Raw genomic sequence first — 20,144 nt, forward strand, 5'->3', positions numbered from 1 at the left:
TGGTGGGTGGCACTGGTGGACAGCACTGGTGGGTGGCACTGGTGGGTGGCACTGGTGGGCACAGGTGGGTGGCAATGGTGGGCACAGGTGGGTGGGCACAGGTGGGTGGCACTGCTGGGCACATGTAGGTGGCACTTCTGGGCACAGGTAGGTGGCACTGCAGAGTGGCACAGGTGGGGGCACTGCTGGGCACAGGTGGGGGCACTGCTGGGCACAGGTGGGGGCACTGCTGGGAATGGGTGGGCGGGGCTAGTGGGCGCACTGCTGATCGGAACTTGCGGGGGTCACTGCTGGGCACCGATCATCAGGGCACTGATCATCAGTGCCCTGATGATCGGTGCCGATCCCCGCTCTGACAACTGCCGGTTCTCGGCAGTACTTTCCTCACGATCTGACAGCGTGAGGAAAGTGCAGCCGAGAACCGGCACTTGCATTTCCCTGTGATCAGCGTGTCATTGGACACCGCTGATCACGTGGTAAAAGGCCGGTGGGATCGGCCTTTCACCACATCACGTGATCAGCTGTGTCCGTAGGACACAGCGATCACGGAGATCGCCGGGTGCGCGCCCCCTGGGGCGCGCAGGAGAGCGCGTTCTGGGAGGACGTCATATGACGTCCACTCAGAACTGGCCGGCCGCGGTGAAGCCGTTTTTCGGCTATGCGCGGTTGGCAAGTGGTTAATATACATTGATAAATTGAAGCCAAACTCCAGCTAATTCTTTTTAGGCAGTTACAGTTTTTTTTTTTTTTTTTGTGATAAAAATTGTACATAAATAAAAAATGCTGATCATTGTAAGCAACCCTGTTAGTGGTAAATGGTTTGGCCCATCCCTCTAACTCACGGGTGCCCAACTTTTTGAAGAGCGAGGGCAACAAAGTGATTCTAAAGGTTCATTTTTTTTGTAAAATAACAAACATATCTATACTTACCTACTGTGTTCAGTGGTTTTGCACCCTGGACCCTCCTCTTTTCGGGCTCCCCGCAGGCTCTTCTGGCTCCTCCTGTCTGTCAGGTGCCCCCCACAGCAAGAAACTCCATTCACACATGGAGCCAAGGCCTGGCCCTGCCCTCTCTCCTCATTGGCTAACTGGCTGTGATTGACAGCAGCAGGAGCCAATGGCTCCCTCTTGCTGTCTCAGCCAATGAGCGGGCAGGGACCCGGAACAGCCGAGGCTGTCATTCAGAACGCTGGACCGCGATGAGGCTCAGGTAAGTATTGAGGGGGCTGGGGGGGGGGGGATACTGCACACAGGAGGTTTTTTACCTTCAAGCATAGAATTCATGAAAGTAAAAAACCTTCAGCATTTACAACCACTTTAAGCGACTTGGCAACTGGTTGCGGCTACAATGAGTGGCGGGGACAGATGACAGGTTCTTGTCCACTCTATTCTATGGGCCCTTCGATTCGATCCACCATAGAGGTGAATGGAGGGTCCAATTGGGCTAGTCTGAAAAACGGACAGGTGGACCCAATCGGACAGATCATGGGCAAGGGGCCCAAGGCTGCTTTCACAATGATGCAATGCGGTTTACCCGCAGGTGAAGGGCAGTGTACTTGTGGGTTAGTTTCACTTTGCCATAGAATTCTATTATATCCTTCACATGTGGTGCACTTTCAGAAAGCACCAAACCCGCAGGTAATAACAGAAGTCTATGGCTCAGCGTATGTAACCCACAGGTGCATAGCACCGCACTTGCAAATCAGTTTGAAAGTAACCAGTGCAGAAGTAGAACAGATAAGCCCATTGCTGTGATTTTAATAAAAAAAAAAACCCTAACCTTTAAACACAATGTTCACTCCAGGAATCACCCTGCAGATATCACTGGCTGCTGCTGTCCCAGGCGTAATGCGTTTGCCATCACTCCCCATGTGTCAGGAGCTGACATTATACAAGAAGCATTGGCTCTGCTCTCTACTGCAGCTGTGTGCTTCCTCCACTGATGCTCTGGGATGGCGGGTAGGGAACCTTGCATCTGGGCTTTCCAAACCACCATCCCAGAGCAGCTGTACAACACTGTACTGCTAGGGTTACAGTATGTTTAAAAAAAATTACTATAAAAAAATAAAATAAAAATGTAAAAAATGTTTTTGAAAAATTATAATATTTGGTTATAAACTATTTTGGGTTATTTTTTACTAAAAATATAATTGAATATATTTTAGCCAAGATTTATGAAGAAAGATTATTAATTTGCAAAATGTTATAAGAAAAAACATTTTTTTTTAATTTTTTGGACTTTTTCATTTATATAGCAAAAAAAAAAAAAAAATCCCAGTGGTAAATAAATACCACCAAAATAAAGTTTTATTTTTTTTTTTACTAAAAAGATAACTGAATACATTTTGGCCAAGATTTATGAAGAAAAATTATTTATTTGCAAAATTTTATAAGAAAAACACTTTTTTCAAAATGTTTGGACTTTTTCATTTATATAGCAAAAAAACATAAAAATCCCAGTGGTGAATAAACACCACCAAAATAATGTTTTATCTGTCTAAAAAAAATGCTAAAACATTCAGTGTTGTATGGCTACGCAATTGTCATTCAAAGTGTGATAGCACTGAAAGCTGAAAATTAGCCTGGACAGGAAGGGGGTAAAAGTGTCCGGACTTGAAGTGGTTAATACACAACAGACTTACTAGCTGCATCAACAGGTGAAAATAAAAGAAAGAAAGCCTAAAAAGAAAACTAATGCAGTCCTCACATCTAAGAATTGGTAAGCTACAACATAATGTTAGCTTTTGGTTTATTACCACTTTAAGAAACAATAGTACTACTCTTTGCCTTCAAACAGCCTACATATTTTCCAGAATGCTGTTATACAGGTCCTAAACAGTGTCCGGTGGGATTTTAAGAAGGAAAGCCTCTGGATCTTTGAGGGTTAAAGAATGCGGAAATCATTTTTGCACTGTGATCTAAAAATCTCCCTTGAAAGTTCAATGATGTTTACCTTTGCCGATTAAAGTGGCCGTGGAAATTATTTGATTTTATCCTGCTATTCATACAACTATTATTGTGATTGTTTAGTGATGTGCAGTGGTGCATTATCATTCTGGAATAGGGGAACATTATAACAGAACAATGGCTTGCATCATAAGGTATGGAAGATGCCTTCATATTCTTTGGGTACTATATGGCTATACAGGATAATAGTCATTCCTTCAGACCCCCATAAGAAGGCTGCTCCTTTCATTATAGATCCCCCTCCATATTTAACAGATAGAAACAGACACTGAGGGGAATTTATCAAAACTGGAGCAGATGTGCATGGCATGGCATCAGATTCTATCTTTCATTTTTCAAAGCTTAAAGTGGTTGTAAATCCTTACATATACCCAGAGAAGTGACCGGCCTCAGATGATACACAGAAAATACACATTGAAATAATTTTTATTGGATCACTATTTCATCTCATAGTGTTTTACTTTTTCACCAATTCAAATGGCCTCCTCTCCTGCTCTCCTCAGTAGACACCGTACTGAGACTTAAAGTGGTTGTAAACCCTTACATATACCCAGTGAATGGACTAGCCTCAGGTGATACACAGAGATAAAACAAATAAGTTGTACCTGTTTATCTGTAGTACACTCTTCTCTATATCCGTTCAAAGTACCGAATTTATAAAGACAGAAATTACACTTGGTGCTCTGGATTAAGATACTAAGTACACACTATAGAGGGATGTGCTTTGTTCATATTTAATGTCTGAGGTTTACAACCACTTTATCTAATCGAGCTGAAGATAGCAGCTGACTGGTTGCCATGCACATCTCCAGTTTTAATAAATTCCCCTAATTGAGTGTTAAGCACATCTTTTGGATTTCTCCAAAGGTAAATCCAAATGGTCATAATACACATTACTCATCAGACCAAATTACTTTTTGCAATGATTGGGGGCCATGTTTTGTGCTCCTTGTACCAGGTTCTGTGTCAAAAATAAACAATTTGCAATTGGCAGTCATAAACTTCAGTTTCATCTGAAACTTCTGCTATGCTTAGATATGTGGCTCAGTGATTATTACCTGTGGCACAATGTTTAAACTACATTATTTCAGTGCAGCTGTAGCATATGAGTAAACTGACGACTGCATGTAGGCCTAGAGGATTGGACCCTCTATAGCTGTATTTTCTACACCAACCCAACTTTAGCTACGATCAGACCCCCAGAAAAGTTCCAGGGGGACCTATACTTTAATTATTGTAGAATTATGAGCCCCTCTTGGGTTGATTTACTAAAGACAAATAAAATGGACAATTTGCAAGTGTAATTACACTATACAAGGGAATGTTCTCCAGAGCTTAGTAAATGAGGTAAAGCTTCAGTTTGCAAAGAATATCCTGTCAAGTGCAAAAAAAAAAAAGAAACCCAGCATTTCTGCTTTTACATGATTGCGTGATGGAGAAGAGCAGAGGGAAACTGTACTTGCAAAGTGAACAGTCTATTTGCCTTTAGTAAATCAACCTCTCTGGCTTTATACAAGTGCAGTTTAGGTTTTGATTCCAGGCACTGACCCTCCAAAGAAGCTGCAGAGCCTCTTATGCCTTTGCTACATATAGGATACAATCCTTCATAATATAAAAGCTGAACGTTGGGGTTTCTTAATGTCTATGTTGAAGTTTTGGTTTGCCAGTGGGAAATTCTGCCTTCAGTAGTGATTTTTCTTCCTCCTCCCTGTCCCTACACCTCACACAATTGTGCCAGCAAAAAAAAAAAATCACACTTCCATAGCACTCACCCCTCTTTGTTGTAAATACATTCCATAAATGACTTCACCGCTGTCCAACGCCACCACAACTATCTCCAGTTTGGCCATACACTCTTCCTTACATATCCCACCACCTCACAACCTGTCCACCCATGTCCTGCCTCTCTGCTGACTTACTGCATATAGTGCGCAGCATTAACAAAGGGCAGTTGCTCTGTGGGGGTAATGTGCGGGAAGAGATGTTACAAAGGACAGCCACTCAGCAGGTGCAATGTGCAGGGCAGAGATGTTACTTTGCAAACAGTTTTGCTGTGTTTGTGTCTGGAGTCTTTACTAAGAACCTGTCACTACAATAAAAATATATATAAACTTTTATCCTGTGCTAACCTGTCCTCCCACATTTTCTGCCTGCACATTGTGTACGCTGTCCACACTCTCTCCCCATCATAACCTCCTGCATTTACAGGCCTCATCATACCCTCTGCACTCCTGTTCTGGACATACTGGCCTCATCATACCCTCCGACCTTCCACACTCCTTTCCTGGACATACTGGCCTCATCATACCCTCCGACCTTCCACACTCCTTTCCTGGACATACTGGCTTCATCATACCCTCTGCACTCCTGTTCTGGACATACTGGCCTCATCATACCCTCCGTACTCCTCTCCTGGCCATACTGGCCACATCATACCCTCCACACTCCTCTCCTGGACACACTGGCCTCATCATACCCTCCGCACTTCTCGCTTGCATATACTGGCCTCACAATACCCTCTGCACTGCTCTCCTGTGCATACTGGTCTCATCATACCTTACACACTCCTCTACCACATGTCCTGGCCTCTTCCTACCTTCCACACTCCTCTCCTTCACATACTGACCTCATCATAGATTTCACACTCCTGGCCTCATTAACTTCCACACTCCTTTCCTGCATGTGCTGGTCTCAACATACCTTCCACACTCCACTCCTGCACATACTGGCCTCATCATACCCTCCGCACTCCTGTCGTGTACATACTGGCCACATCATACCCTCTGCACTCCTCTTCTGTACATACTTGCCCCATCATACCCTCTGCACTCCTCTCCTGTACATACTGGCCCCATCATACCCTCTGCACTCCTCTCCTGTACATACTGGTCTCATCATACCCTCCACACTCCTCTCCTGCACATACTGGTCTCACCATACCCTCCACACTCCTCTCCTGCACATACTGGTCTCACCATACCCTGCACACTCCTCTCCTGTACATACTGGCCTCATCATACCCTCCGCACTCCTGTTGTGTACATGCTGGCCACATCATACCCTCCACACTCCTCTCCTGTACATACTGGCCTCATCATACCCTCCGCACTCCTGTCGTGTACATACTGGCCACATCATACCCTCTGCACTCCTCTTCTGTACATACTGGCCCCATCATACCCTCTGCACTCCTCTCCTGTACATACTGGTCTCATCATACCCTCCATACTCCTCTCCTGCACATACTGGCCTCACAATACTCTCCGCATTCCTCTCCTGCGCATACTGGCTTTATCATACCTTCCACACTCCTTTTCTGCACATACTGGCCTCATCATACCTTCCACACTCCTCTTTCACATGTTCTGGCTTCTTCATACCTTCCACACTCCTCTCCTTTACATACTAGCTTCATCACACCTTTTACACTCTTCTCCCACACTTTCTGGCCTCATTACCTTCCTCACTCCTTTCCTGTACGTACTGGTCTCATCATACCCTCCATACTCCTCTCCTGCACATACTGGCCTCACAATACTCTCTGCATTCCTCTCCTGTGCATACTGGCTTTATCATACCTTCCACACTCCTCTTTCACATGTTCTGGCTTCTTCATACCTTCTACACTCCTCTCCTTTACATACTAGCCTCATCATACCTTTTACACTCTTCTTCCACACTTCCTGGCCTCATTACCTTCCTCACTCCTTTCCTGCATTACGGGCCTCATCATACATTCTGCACTCTTCTCCTACACACACTGGTCTCATCTCATCATACATTCTGCACTCTTTTCCTGCACATACTGGCCTCATCATACATTCTGCACTCTTTTCCTGCGCATACTGGCCTCATCATACATTCTGCACTCTTTTCCTGTGCATACTGGCCACATCATACATTCCGCACTCTTCTCCTGCGCATACTGGCCACATCATACATTCCGCACTCTTCTCCTGCACATACTGGCCACATCATACATTCCGCACTCTTCTCCTGCACATACTGGCCTCATCATACATTCCGCACTCTTCTCCTGCACATACTGGCCTCATCATACATTCCACACTCTTCTCCTGCACATAGTGGTCTCATCATACATTCCGCACTCTTCTCCTGCACATACTGGCCTCATCATACATTCCGCACTCTTCTCCTGCACATACTGGCCTCATCATACATTCCGCACTCTTCTCCTGCACATACTGGCCTCATCATACATTCCGCACTCTTCTCCTGCACATACTGGCCTCATCATACATTCCACACTCTTCTCCTGCACATACTGGCCTCATCATACATTCCACACTCTTCTGCTGCACATACTGTCCTCATCATACATTCCGCACTCTTCTCCTGCACATACTGGCCTCATCATACATTCCGCACTCTTCTCCTGCACATACTGGCCTCATCATACATTCCGCACTCTTCTCCTGCACATACTGGCCTCATCATACATTCCGCACTCTTCTCCTGCACATACTGGCCTCATCATACATTCCGCACTCTTCTCCTGCACATAGTGATCTCATCATACATTCCGCACTCTTCTCCTGCACATATTGGCCTCATCATACATTCTGCACTCTTCTCCTGCACATACTGGCCTCATCATACATTCCGCACTCTTCTCCTGCACATACTGGCCTCATCATACATTCCGCACTCTTCTCTTGCACATACTGGCCTCATCATACATTCCGCACTCTTCTCCTGCACATACTGGCCTCATCATACATTCCGCACTCTTCTCCTGCACATACTGGCCTCATCATACATTCCGCACTCTTCTCCTGCACATACTGGCCTCATCATACATTCCGCACTCTTCTCCTGCACATACTGGCCTCATCATACATTTTGCACTCTTCTCCAGCACATACTGGCCTCATCATACATTCCGCACTCTTCTCCTGCACATACTGGCCTCATCATACATTCCGCACTCTTCTCCTGCACATACTGGCCTCATCATACATTCCGCACTCTTCTAAAGCACATACTGGCCTCATCATACATTCCGCACTCTTCTCCTGCACATACTGGCCTCATCATACATTCCGCACTCTTCTCCTGCACATACTGGCCTCATCATACATTCCGCACTCTTCTCCTGCATATACTGGCCTCATCATACATTTTGCACTCTTCTCCAGCACATACTGGCCTCATCATTCATTCCGCACTCTTCTAAAGCACATACTGTCTATATCATATTCCTTACACTCCTCTCCTGCACATACCGACTCGCCATAACCCCCCACTTCTCTCCAATACATACTGCCACTGTCACACCCAATTTTTGCAGCATTGGAAAGGACACACTTTTGCTAGCTTAAAGTGGTTGTAAAGGTTAAAGGTACTTTTACCGTAATGCATTCTATCCATTAAGGTAAAAAACCTTTTGAATGTAGTCCCCCCCCCCCCCAATACTCTTCTGAGCCTGATCTCGATCATGTGCTGTCTCTCTCTCCCCTCGTTGGCTCAGATACAGTAGCAAGAGCCACTGGCTGATGTCAATCAAAGCTAGTGATAAGGGGGCAGGGCCAAGTCTCGATGTCTGAGTCTACAGGCACAGACAGTGGGGCTCAGGAGCGAGCATGCAGGAGGCCCCCGATAGGAAGTATTTTCCTATGGGGTACCACTGAGAAGAGGAGGAGCCAGGAGTGCTGGAGGGGGACCCGAGAAGAGGAGGATCATGGACTCTTTGCGTAAAACCATTACATAGAGCAGGTAAGAATAAACCTGTTTCATATTTAAAAAATCTATACATATATTTTGTTTACAGTCACTTTAAGATAACTATTGTGCTGTATTCACTGACAAGATACCAAAATAATATTGTGGCTCATTTGGTCCTTTAGTAATAAATACCCATTAAATAATTTACATTTTTTCTTGACAATGAGCCCAGTCACAGTTCACTAAAACAATATCATTTGTTTTTCAATTCTTGAAGCAATCAGCAGCCATTCAGTCTTCATTTCTCACTTCTCTGTTATCAGTAAACTGAAATGTGATTGGTTGCCACAAGTTATTACAATTTACATATTATTACTATTCTTAGTAATGCTTTACTAAATAAAACTGAATACGTCCACTGCATACCATCACCAGGGTCAATGATCTCCACTGTTGTAATTTCTGGAAACTCCAAGGCCGCCATGACAGGCTCTGACAGAGCGATCTGGAAGGTTTCAGATTGTTCATACTCTCCGTCAGTTAGGATGCGCACTCTCCAGGTTGCTGTGGTCTGACCTGGATTAAACTGGACTTGTTTCTGAGCCTTCCCTCTGAAGTCTTTGTCTTTTTCTGCTGTGCCATCCATGGTACCAATACCTGGAAAAGAAAGGCACATTGCAAAATGTCACAAGTCTGTATGATTTTTGTGAGTGGAAGATTTATTGTAAAGAATGTGTTACCCAACATTTCATTTTCCCGATATGTGCTTGCTGTACCATGTACTTGTATTAAAAAATATCCTGTTCTCTTTGTATTGCTTAAGTTGTGTGAAATTTCTGGTGGTCCTGCCAGTCCTCCTGGTTTTCTATTTCAAACTGACCACGCTAGGCACCAGAGCACATCCATCTGAGTGTGGTCAGTTCTCTGGCTGGCTGGGAGAACAGCCTGCCTCCAATGATCAGACTTGTGCTGACGCGCCCCCTGCTCAGCCATTCACTGGGAAATCAGAGTACTGCTGTTTCTCCTCCCCTAGCTCTCCAAGCTAGAGTGGAGCTCATGTAACCACTTATAAAAATAAAAAAAGGTATTTATAATGTACATTATTATAATATATATACATACACAAACACACATTTTGCCTTTCATTTCTGTATTAAACTGAATAGGTTGTGGGTTCATATATATTTTAATGATACCCCGGTAGTTCTTAAATATGAACCTCAGGCAGGTATAGGTACTTGAGAGTGACTTGAATTCAGTTTTCTTTTAATCACTTTTAATGCAGCACTTAGACTGATCTATATACATTACAGTGATTTTAACAAACTTTGCTGAGACCTACCTGTTTCTGTTCTGAAGAAAAAAGCTGTTTGTTGTTTGCAGAGTGATTCTGAATGGGAGTGACTTTTTCATTATAAACCAAGTGCACCCCTTTAGAAGTGATTAACACTCTGGGAATATTGCACCAAAATGAAATTTTGCTGCAAAGGATGCCTAAAATCTGACTTGTATCTTAGTGCAGACTTCTGGGAAAAATCAGAAAGCCAATCACACAAGCAGGAAACAACAATTCTGAGGGTGTTCTGTTCTGTCGCCATATTACATTGAATTTTACAGAAGATTACAGTGCTGCAGATTGAAAAGGAAAGGTCATTTTTAATGACATTCCATTGTAGTTTGGCTTGTGTAGCAATTGTATATGCTATATATATGTTTTTTCGCATCTTTTTACCCCCACAAAAGTGGAGTTACCCTCTAAGGCTGGATTAACACTTGAGTGTGATGGGTTAATTTCTTGTGTTTTCAGAGGTTTATAAGCTTGAGCATTTTTCTGTTAGCCAGTTATCAGGAGGAGGAGACAGTTGTTAAGACAAATACACCTTGCATACATTCATCAGGTCAAACATGTGCAATCACACCCCAAAGAAGCTCACGTTTTCTGAACTTTTGTGAATGGGCACAATAAAATAACATGGTAATGTGGTGTTGAGCATTGAACCGCTACCGGAAACGTGCTTTAAAGTATTACTAAACCCACAACAGTAAAATAAGTCTGTATATGCAGCAAAGCATGCTGGTTATAGTCACTGTAGAACCACAGAAGTCAATCCTCTGCATTGTGTAAAAAAGGCTGTTTGATCCTGTCTTATCTGATCCTCCCTTTCTTCTACTGTCCGCAGTCCATCTACTGATAGTACAGTGCTCTAGGAGTCACTCTGCACATGCTCAATTTAGTGTGTATGGCTAGAGAGTTTCTTTTTTCTTTGGGAGGGTGCATGTGATCAGCACGGGGCCAAACAGCATTGTCCAGACAGAAGGTTAGGAGATATGCAGCCTCATAGAACAGTAATAGGAGAATGAAAATTCCTCCTACAAGCTTTAACCCGTGCTCGGCTGGACACTGATAGAAGTCACAAGACTGCTCAAACTGCTGACGAGAAAAGGTATTTAGCAGTTTATAGTTACTAAAATAATTGTATTTCAATGTTCTGTGTACTGTGGGAGACCAGATATAAAAAATGCAGAGTCCTGGGTTTAGTAACACTTTAAATCAGTCAGGTGTGAATGTTTCTAACTGTCCTATTAACAGGCTAAGGGCAGGGTGCTGTCAGCCAGCGTTTCTATCAGAGAAAGAAGTGGCATCCCTTATATATTCTGATGTTTACACAGAGTTCAACTTTAACTGGTTCCCCGCCGCCCTATAGCAGAACTACTGCTACAGGGCGGCAGGGCTGCGCAAAATCACGTATATATATATATATATATATATATATATATATGTGATTTTGCATTTCCGGGTAGTGGGAGCACACACACCGTCCTACCCGTGCCATCATCGGCGGCTACAGCTATTGATCACCGGGTCCCAGCCAGAAATTCCCCGTCGAAACCCGGCGATCACCAAGGAACATTTAGACAGGAGAGGTCTGTATGTAAGCAACACAGATCTCTCCCCTGTCAGCGTAAACATGCTAATTTGTATTGCTCTGCATGACACAGCAATACAAAGCAGTAAGTTTCCCTAGTAAAACACACACAGCACACCCTTTGATCGCCCCAGATGTTAACTCCTTCCTGCCCAGTGTCATTAGTACAGTGTCAGTGCTTTTTATTAGCACTGATCACTGTATTAGTGTCACTGGGGATGTCAGTGGCGGTTAGTCGTCCCCCCCCCCAGTGTCAGAATACCCACTGCAGTCCCGCTATAAATCGCTGATCGCCGCTATTACTAGTATATAAATAAATAAAAATTCCAGTATATATACCACCATTTGTAGACACTATACCTTTCACGTAAACCAATTAATTTACACGCATTGGGATTTTTTTTAGCAAAGACATGTAGCATTTTGGCCTAAATTTTTGATGAAATTTTATTTTTTACATTTTATTTACTAGATGTGTTTTATGCAAAAAGTAAAAAACATAGTTTTTTTTTCACAATTGTCAGTATTTTTTTGTTTATAGCGCAAAAAATAAAAACCGCAGAGGTGATCAAATACCGCCAAAAGAAAGCTCTATTGTGGGGAAAACATAAAGTTCATTTGGGTGCAGCGTTGCATGACCGTGCAATTGTCCGTTAAAATAACACAGCGCCGTACTACAAAAAAAATGGCCTGGTGAGAAAGGGGGGTAAATCCTCTGGAGGGCAAGTGGTTAATCTAGCAGTAATATGATACTATTTTTGTTCCTATTACAGTAAGAGGATATCTGTGTAACTGACATGTCATTGCATCGATTTTGTTAGTTGTCAGATACATCAGTGACCTCTTCTAACTGACATCGCCCTCATAGCCTGCATGCTCCTTTCTCTGTGATGTCATACATGTGCTGTCTATTAAATCTGACATTATTTCATGTTTTTGTACAAGAAAAATGTGTGAAGAAGCAGTGCAGGTCTGGGAAATGATGGCACACGTTTATGTTGACTTCTGAACAGGGATGGACTGACAGCTCATGGGGCCTCCAGGCTATAGGGGATCATGGGGCCCCTGTGTCCTTGCCCAAACTCAAAAAAACCTATGAAAAAGGTACCAAGGGCATCTCATGGGGCCCCATACTGACCCCGGGCCCTCGGGCAGTGCCCGAACTTCCAAATGATCAGTCCACCCCTGCTTCTGAATTACTATGTGAGTGTTCAGTAAAGCATATCTCTGGTCAAAATGTAAAATCATTGAATCATTTCCCTAATGTATTTCAATTATTTTCTACCCTTATCTGAATGATCTTGAAGTTTGTAAACTTACTCTGTGAAGACCCCCCACACATTTACTTTGCTTGAATTCAGGGACAAGTATTCTGAGGAGCTGAGAGGAGGAGTTTCAGGAGGCGGAGTCAGTACGGGAATCCCTGCTTGCAGGCAGCAAGGTACCATGGGACATGTAGTCCTTGGAAATGGAATGTAAACAGCAGAGGAGGAACTGCAAAGCATGCAGGGAATCAGGAAGATGTGGAAAGAGATGGCTAGCAGACAGGCAGCACTCACAACATGTACAACCCTATTTAGTGCAGCGCAATCTCCCAAATATTGGTATTTAAAAAACAATAAATATGTAAACTCTAAATAAATATGCACATACCCCAAACATCAAAGAACAAATATCACAACCTTCTTATCACCACTGTGATCCAAAAAAACAGCAAAATCTCATATCTTCTTAAATACAAAGTGTTACTAAACACAGTCTTCCATAGTACATGGAAACACAAATATTTTAGTAAATATAAACTGCTAAATATCTTTTCTCATTAGCAGTATATAGCAGTCTTGTGACTTCTATCAGTGTCTAGCCGAGCACTGATTAATCTTGTAGGAGGAGTTTTCATTCTCCTTTTAGTGTCCTATGAGGCTGCATGACCCCTGACCCTCTGTCTGAACAGGTCTGATTGGCCCTGTGCCAATCACATGCATTCTTCCTCCAAATAAAACAAAAAACTCTCTACCAATACACACCAAACTGAGCATGTGTCACTGCTGCTCGAACTATGGCAGATGGATTGGGGACAGTAGAAGAAGGGGAGGATCAGAGCAGACAGGATCAAATAGTCTTTTTACGCAATATGTAGGATTAACCCCTTAGGTTCCACAGTGAGTATAACAAGCATGCTTTACTGCATATATAGACTGATTTTACTGTTGTGGGTTTAGTAACACTTTAAAGCACGTTTCCAATAGCACTTCAATGCTCAACACCATGTTATTTTATTGTGCCCATTCACAAACATTCAAAAAACGTATGTGAGCTTCTTTGGGGTATGATTTGGGGTATGATTGCACAATTTTTACCCCAATGGGAGCACCTGATGAATGAATGCATGCAAGGTGTATTTGTCTTACAATTTTCCATCTTTAAATGTCCAAAATGTCATCTATATAATAAAATCCACAACTCCTTATCACAACTGTGATCAAAAAGTGAAAAATCTTGCTTCAAACACAAGAAGCACTTTAAGATTGATGTACATTTTTTACTTTCAGATCACAATGGTGATGAGGAGTTGTGGATTTTATTACATGGCTGACATTTGGGAAACGTACCGTGTTTTTCGCTCCATAAGACGCACCTGACCATAAGACGCACCTGACCATGAGACGCACCTAGGTTTTAGAGGCAGAAAACAGGAAAAAAAAAATTCTGAACTAATGGACTGCAGACACAGTGCAGAAGATGACCAGAGACTGCGGACACAGTACAGGAGATGACCAGAGACTGCGGACACAGTACAGGAGATGACCAGAGACTGCGGACACAGTACAGGAGATGACCAGAGACTGCAAACACAGTACAGGAGATGACCAGAGACTGTGGACACAGTACAGGAGATGACCAGAGACTGCGGACACAGTACAGGAGATGACCAGAGACTGCGGACACAGTACAGGAGATGACCAGAGACTGCGGACATAGTACAGGAGATGACCAGAGACTGCGGACACAGTACAGGAGATGACCAGAGACTGCGGACACAGTACAGGAGATGACCAGAGACTGCGGACACAGTACAGGAGATGACCAGAGACTGCAAACACAGTACAGGAGATGACCAGAGACTGCGGACATAGTACAGGAGATGACCAGAGACTGCGGACACAGTAGAGGGATAACCAGAGACTGCGGACACAGTACAGGAGATGACCAGAGACTGCGGACACAGTACAGGAGATGACCAGAGACTGCGGACACAGTACAGGAGATGACCAGAGACTGCGGAGACAGTACAGGAGATGACCAGAGACTGCGGACACAGTACAGGAGATGACCAGAGACTGCGGACACAGTACAGGAGATGACCAGAGACTGCGGACACAGTACAGGAGATGACCAGAGACTGCGGACACAGTACAGGGATGACCAGAGACTGCGGACACAGTACAGGGATGACCAGAGACTGCGGACACAGTACAGGAGATGACCAGAGACTGCGGACACAGTACAGGGATGACCAGAGACTGCGGACAGCACAGGGATGACCAGAGACTGCGGACAGCACAGGGATGACCAGAGACTGCGGACAGCACAGGGATAACCAGAGACTGTGGATAGTACAGGGATGACCAGAGACTGTGGATAGTACAGGGGATGACTGCTGACCTTTGGGGAGGGGGGGGGGAGCGGGTACCTGAATTTGACAGATACCCACTCCCACTTCCGCGGAGTTGTTCTTTCATCTTACCTGTTCCTCTATCCAGCCGCGCGCTGTCTTCCCGGCTTCTGCAATGGCGCTCGGCATGACAGCCGGGTGCCCAGTGCGCATGAGCGAGAAGCACTTGCGCTTTGTGATTGGTCCGGCGGCTTCTGGGATCTGTCATGTGTCCCAGGTGCCGCCTTACCATTCACAAAAAGCATAGCTTCTTGCGCATGCGCACTTGGCACCCGGCTGTCATGCCCACACTACAGAAGCCGGGAAGACCGTGCCGCTGGATAGAGGAACGGGTAAGATGAAAGAACAACTCCACGGAAGTGGGAGCGGGTACCTGTCAAATTCAGGTACCCGCTCCCCCTCCCTCCCCAAAGGTCAGCAGTCATCGCTATAAGGTCCCGCTGTAGAGCTGAGCGGCCGGCCCGGTATTCTGACACGGCGGCAGTGGAAATACCGGACCGGCCGCTCCATATTCGCTCCATAAGACGCACTGACATTTTCCCCCCTTTTTTGGGGGGAAAAAAGTGCGTCTTATGGAGCGAAAAATACGGTAAGTATTTAAGAAGATATGAGATTTTGCATCTTTTGGATCACAGTGGTCATAAGAAGTTTGTGATATTTGTTCTTTGATTGATGTTTGGGATATGTGCATATTTATTTAGTGTTTTTTAAATCACAATATTTGAGAGATTGTACTGAAATAAATAGGGTCATAAAGTTCAGAAAATCTGTAATCTAAGAAATCTTTATTAATACATTGCACTATTTGAGGGTTGCGCTGACTGATTTTTACTTTTATTTTACCACTCACAGCATGAAAGGAGATTTTCAAGTAAGCTTACACTATATTGCGAAAAGTATTGGTACGCCTGCCTTTACACGCACGAGAAATGCCCGCAGCGATAAAAGAAGAAAAGAATTAGCGCAGGGCAGGCATGACTAGGCCCAGAGTGGGAAGGAAGACGTGTAAGGGTTAATGATAGTATTAGGGTTGGTAAAGGATAGCTGGGAAATCTGGTTGGTAGAGGAGAGTGTAGGTGGGGTCTTCTGCACTTTAGGGTGGGGTGTCCTGGGGAGGGGCGTCAGTTGGAGCTAGACGTGGGAGAGAGAGCTTCCACGACAGCGTGTCCTGTACGGGCTACCTTCCCTGGGGACTAGGTGTGCAGGCAGGGGCAGCTGTCGTGGAAGGACGGTTGGGCCCAGCTGGGTGAGTCTGCTGCCTCCAAAGGGAGGGCCTGGCTGCGGAGCCGGGTCTCTGACTTTCTGCAGGACCTGGGCTCGTCATCAGAGGAAGGGGGGCGGGAGCGCCCATGTGCTGGGAGGTCTACGCCTCCGGAGAGCTTTCCCCCGGTCTCCCCACCCACCCCAGGGCTCAGCTCCACGATGGGAGCCCCACTCGGGACCCTCCGGCCCCCGCTGGCAGGGCGCTCTCCTGCCTCTGGTCACGGGAAGGCCGGGAGGAATCCCAGTTTTCGGCGGAGCTCGGTGGGCGGGGTCACTCGTGGACAAAGCCCCGCCCGCACGGCAGTGAGGACGGGGTGGCAGCGGCTCCTCCGCTGACGAGGCACCTGTCAGGGAGGGTGCCCGGCGGGGGAGGTGTACTGCTGCGGCTGCCGGGCTGTCTGGTGCTGCGGCGGGCGGGCCCCTGGCAGCATGGAGCTGCGGCTCCATTACAAAAAAAAAATCCACAGGTGCAGCGCTAGGCGGAGGGCTGGCAAGTGCCCAGGGTCGTCAGGGAGCGTGGCTGGTGCTGGGAGGCAGGAGCGGCACAGACCTGCGGGACCCGTGGCTCCTGGGACTGGGAGGCCATCCAGTTATCGAGAGGAGGAGGACCGATCGGAGGGCGAGCTGTCGGAACCCGATACGGGGGCGACAGCTGGCCGCTCGGTGCCGGTGGATTTTGGGACGCACGGCTGCTGGGACATCTCCTGGGCAGCCTGGCGAGTTACCGGTTTTTGGGTCTGCTCTCTTCTTTTCAGCTGCTCTCCGGGACCTGTTGGGGGGGCGGGCTTCTGCGGTGTCGGAGGGCAGCGTCATCTCGTTGGGTATTGGTGCAGGTGTCTGCGATTTGTGGTCCGGCTGGGAACTTGTTGCGGCGCTTTGCGCTGGGCGGTAGTGGGGGCGCTGGGCCTGCTTCTGTGTGGTTCCCGCCTGCTCGTGGGGATGTTTGCGGGGGCCTAGGGCAGGATAGTGGGGACTCGCGAGGCCTGGTGTTTTCTTCTTCTCCGGGTTCAGGGTCAGGGGTGGTTACGGCGGTGACCGGTGCTCTGGGCTCGGTGGCCCCATCCACGGTTTTGGGTGAGGGTGCGGGGGGTGCCAGGGCTGGGCGGCTTCGCAGTGTACGTGTGGTTCGAGGGCCCGTTGGTGCGCAATTACATTCGGATGTACGAGAGAAGATTGGGTGAGGTGTGTATGTCGAGATCTTCACGCTCTTGCTCTTGGAGCGGCTGCCTGTCGATGAGTCGAGGGTTGCCGAGGGCAGGTGGGAGGACGCGGAGAAGCGGCGTTTTTTTTCGGTTTATCCCGCGTACTTTTGCTAATTGGTTGCAGGCTTTCGCGATTATGGCCAGTGTCACTGGGGAAATGGCCCCTGAGCATTGCTCGGCGCTTTTCTGTTACCTTGACGCTATTAGTGAGGCTCACTGGGTTTACGGGGGGATCGCAGGGCTACGGTGCGATGAACAGTTTCGGCAGCGTAGGGCGGTTCACCCGTCGTTGCGCTGGGACAATAAGGTCAGTGGCCTTTGGATGCGGCTTATGACTCCGGCGAGGCCCTCTGGTCTGTTTTTTGGGGTGGGGGCCGGTGGTTCGTTCTCCCCGGGACAATCGGCCTCAAAGCGTAGGGGTTCTGCTGGCGGTTCCATTAGGGTGCTTGTCGTTTTCGGAGGGTCCTGCCGTTTTTAAGCACGAATGTTCCGGGTGCGGTGGCACCCATTCTTTGTTGCGCTGTTTCAAGCGGGGTAGAGGCCTTTCCGGAGAGCTTGCGGGTATAAGGGACGACACCGGTGAGGGTGGAAAGGATGCGGCCTTTCCTAAATAGATACCCTGATCAGGCGGCAAGGTTTTTCGGAGGGTTTCCGCATCCCGTGTACTTTGACAAAGATTCCTCCCTTAGCTCGGAACTCACGGTCGGCCTTGCAGTATGCAGAAGTGGTTTCGGCTAAGTTGCGTAAGGAAGTGGGGTTAGACCGCATAGGCGGCCCGTTTTCTTTTTCTCCCTTGGGGGGTTGTGCCCGAACAGGAGCCTAATGCGTTTCGGTTAATTCCTCACCTGTCCTTCCCGACAGGGGGGTCGGTGACCGACGCCATCGATACAGAGTCAGGTGCGGTGTATTATACGTCGTTCGATGCGGCAGTTTTCTGGGTTCGTCGGTATGGGCACGGTGCGCTCCTGGTGAAATGGGATATTGAGTCAGCGTTTCGGCTGTTGCGGGTACATCCGGACAGTTTTCGTGTCTTGGGTTGTCGTTGGGAGGGCTCGTTTTACGTTGTGAAGTGCCTTCCCATGGGGTGTTTTATATCCTGCGCTTTGCTCAAGAAGTTCAGTTCGTGCATGGAGTGGGTGGTGCAGGATGTCTCGGGGGTGAATGCGGTCATCCATTATTTAGATGATTTTCTTTGTGTGGGTCCACCAGCGTCCGGGGTATGGGCAGTTTTGCTGGCCACTTTGCAACACATTGCACAACATTTCGTTGTTCCGCTGGTGTTGGACAATACGGAGGGCCCAGCTTCGGTGATTACTTTCCTGGGCATTGTTTGGATTCAGGAGCTGTGGAGTGCCGGCTGCCTGAGGACAAGCTGTTGGCCTTACAAGTTGAGCTTCGTGGGGTGCTGGGCAAGCGTAAGATTCAGCTGCGGGCCTGGCAGTCGTTGTTGGGCAAAGCTTGCCGTATCCTGCCGATGGGTTGGGTGTTCTGCCGCGGACTGGCGACGGCGGGGGTACCTCCCCTTTACATTTTATTTGCTTGACTCGGGAGCATCGGGCAGACTTGCAGATTTGGCACACCTTTTTGGATTCCTTCAACAGGAGGGCTCTGTGGACGTCTGGCCCTGGGAGCCATTTTGACCTGGATTTGTTCCCGGATGTGGCGGCTTCCGTGGGATATGGGGCCTTTTGCCGGGGTCGGTGGAGTGCGGCTCCGTGGCCTGCTTACTGGCGGGAGGCGGGGTTTTTTTTCTTCGTATCTTGGTGCTGTTGGTATTTTTTCCGATGGTGCTGGCGGTTGCAGTGTGGGGGGAGCATTTTCGAAAGTACAGGTTCATTTTTGGTGTAACATTTTGGGGGTGGTTCAGGTCATCAATCGGGTCTCAGCTTCTTCGCGGCCGATGCTTGGCCTGCTTTGCCATTTAGTGTTGCGTTGCCTGCGGCTGACCATTTTTCTCCATGCTGTGCATCTCCCTGGGGTTGAACACTCTCTGGCTGCCGCTTTGTCTCATTTTCAGTGGAACACATTCCGAGGGTTGGCGCTGGGGGAGGAGCACCGCGGGGTTCCTTGTCCCGACTGGCTGTGGGATATTGCCTTGGGGTCGTTGCAGGCTGGATCCAGTAGTCGGTGAGTGAGGCGACATGGTCTGCATACTCAACTTCTGGCGGGAGTGGTGGACCTGCTGCAGCGGGTCAATATTGATCCATGGGGGCCTTAGGTGGGTTTCGCTGTGTTGTAATTTTGGCACGGAAATTAGAGCGGGGGGTGTCGGCTGCTGCGTTGGATCGCTGGTTGGCTGGTTTGGCCTTCTTCTTTAAGTTGCGGGGGTGTCGGGATTTCACAAAAGCCTTTTGGGTTCGACAGGCCCTTCGGGGTTCCCCTAGGGCTCATCGCTGAAGGGATCCACGGCGTCTTTTGAGTTGT

The 20,144-nt window shown here is 47.1% G+C and overlaps 1 protein-coding gene across 1 annotated transcript in view; it reads right to left on the reverse strand.

Moving 5' to 3' along the window:
- The window catches only part of FREM2 (FRAS1 related extracellular matrix 2), a 281,323-nt gene that overhangs the window by 149,747 nt on the left and 111,432 nt on the right, over positions 1 to 20,144 (reverse strand). Inside the window, exon 4 of the mRNA XM_089690817.1 lies at positions 9,079 to 9,309. Within this exon, the coding sequence (XP_089546943.1) occupies positions 9,079 to 9,309 (231 nt within the window). The remainder of the gene's footprint in view (positions 1 to 9,078; positions 9,310 to 20,144) is intronic.

Source organism: Staurois parvus, unplaced genomic scaffold, assembly GCF_062004578.1.
Source record: "Staurois parvus isolate SC_StPar_1 unplaced genomic scaffold, SC_StPar_1.0 ptg000544l, whole genome shotgun sequence".
NCBI lineage: Eukaryota > Metazoa > Chordata > Amphibia > Anura > Ranidae > Staurois > Staurois parvus.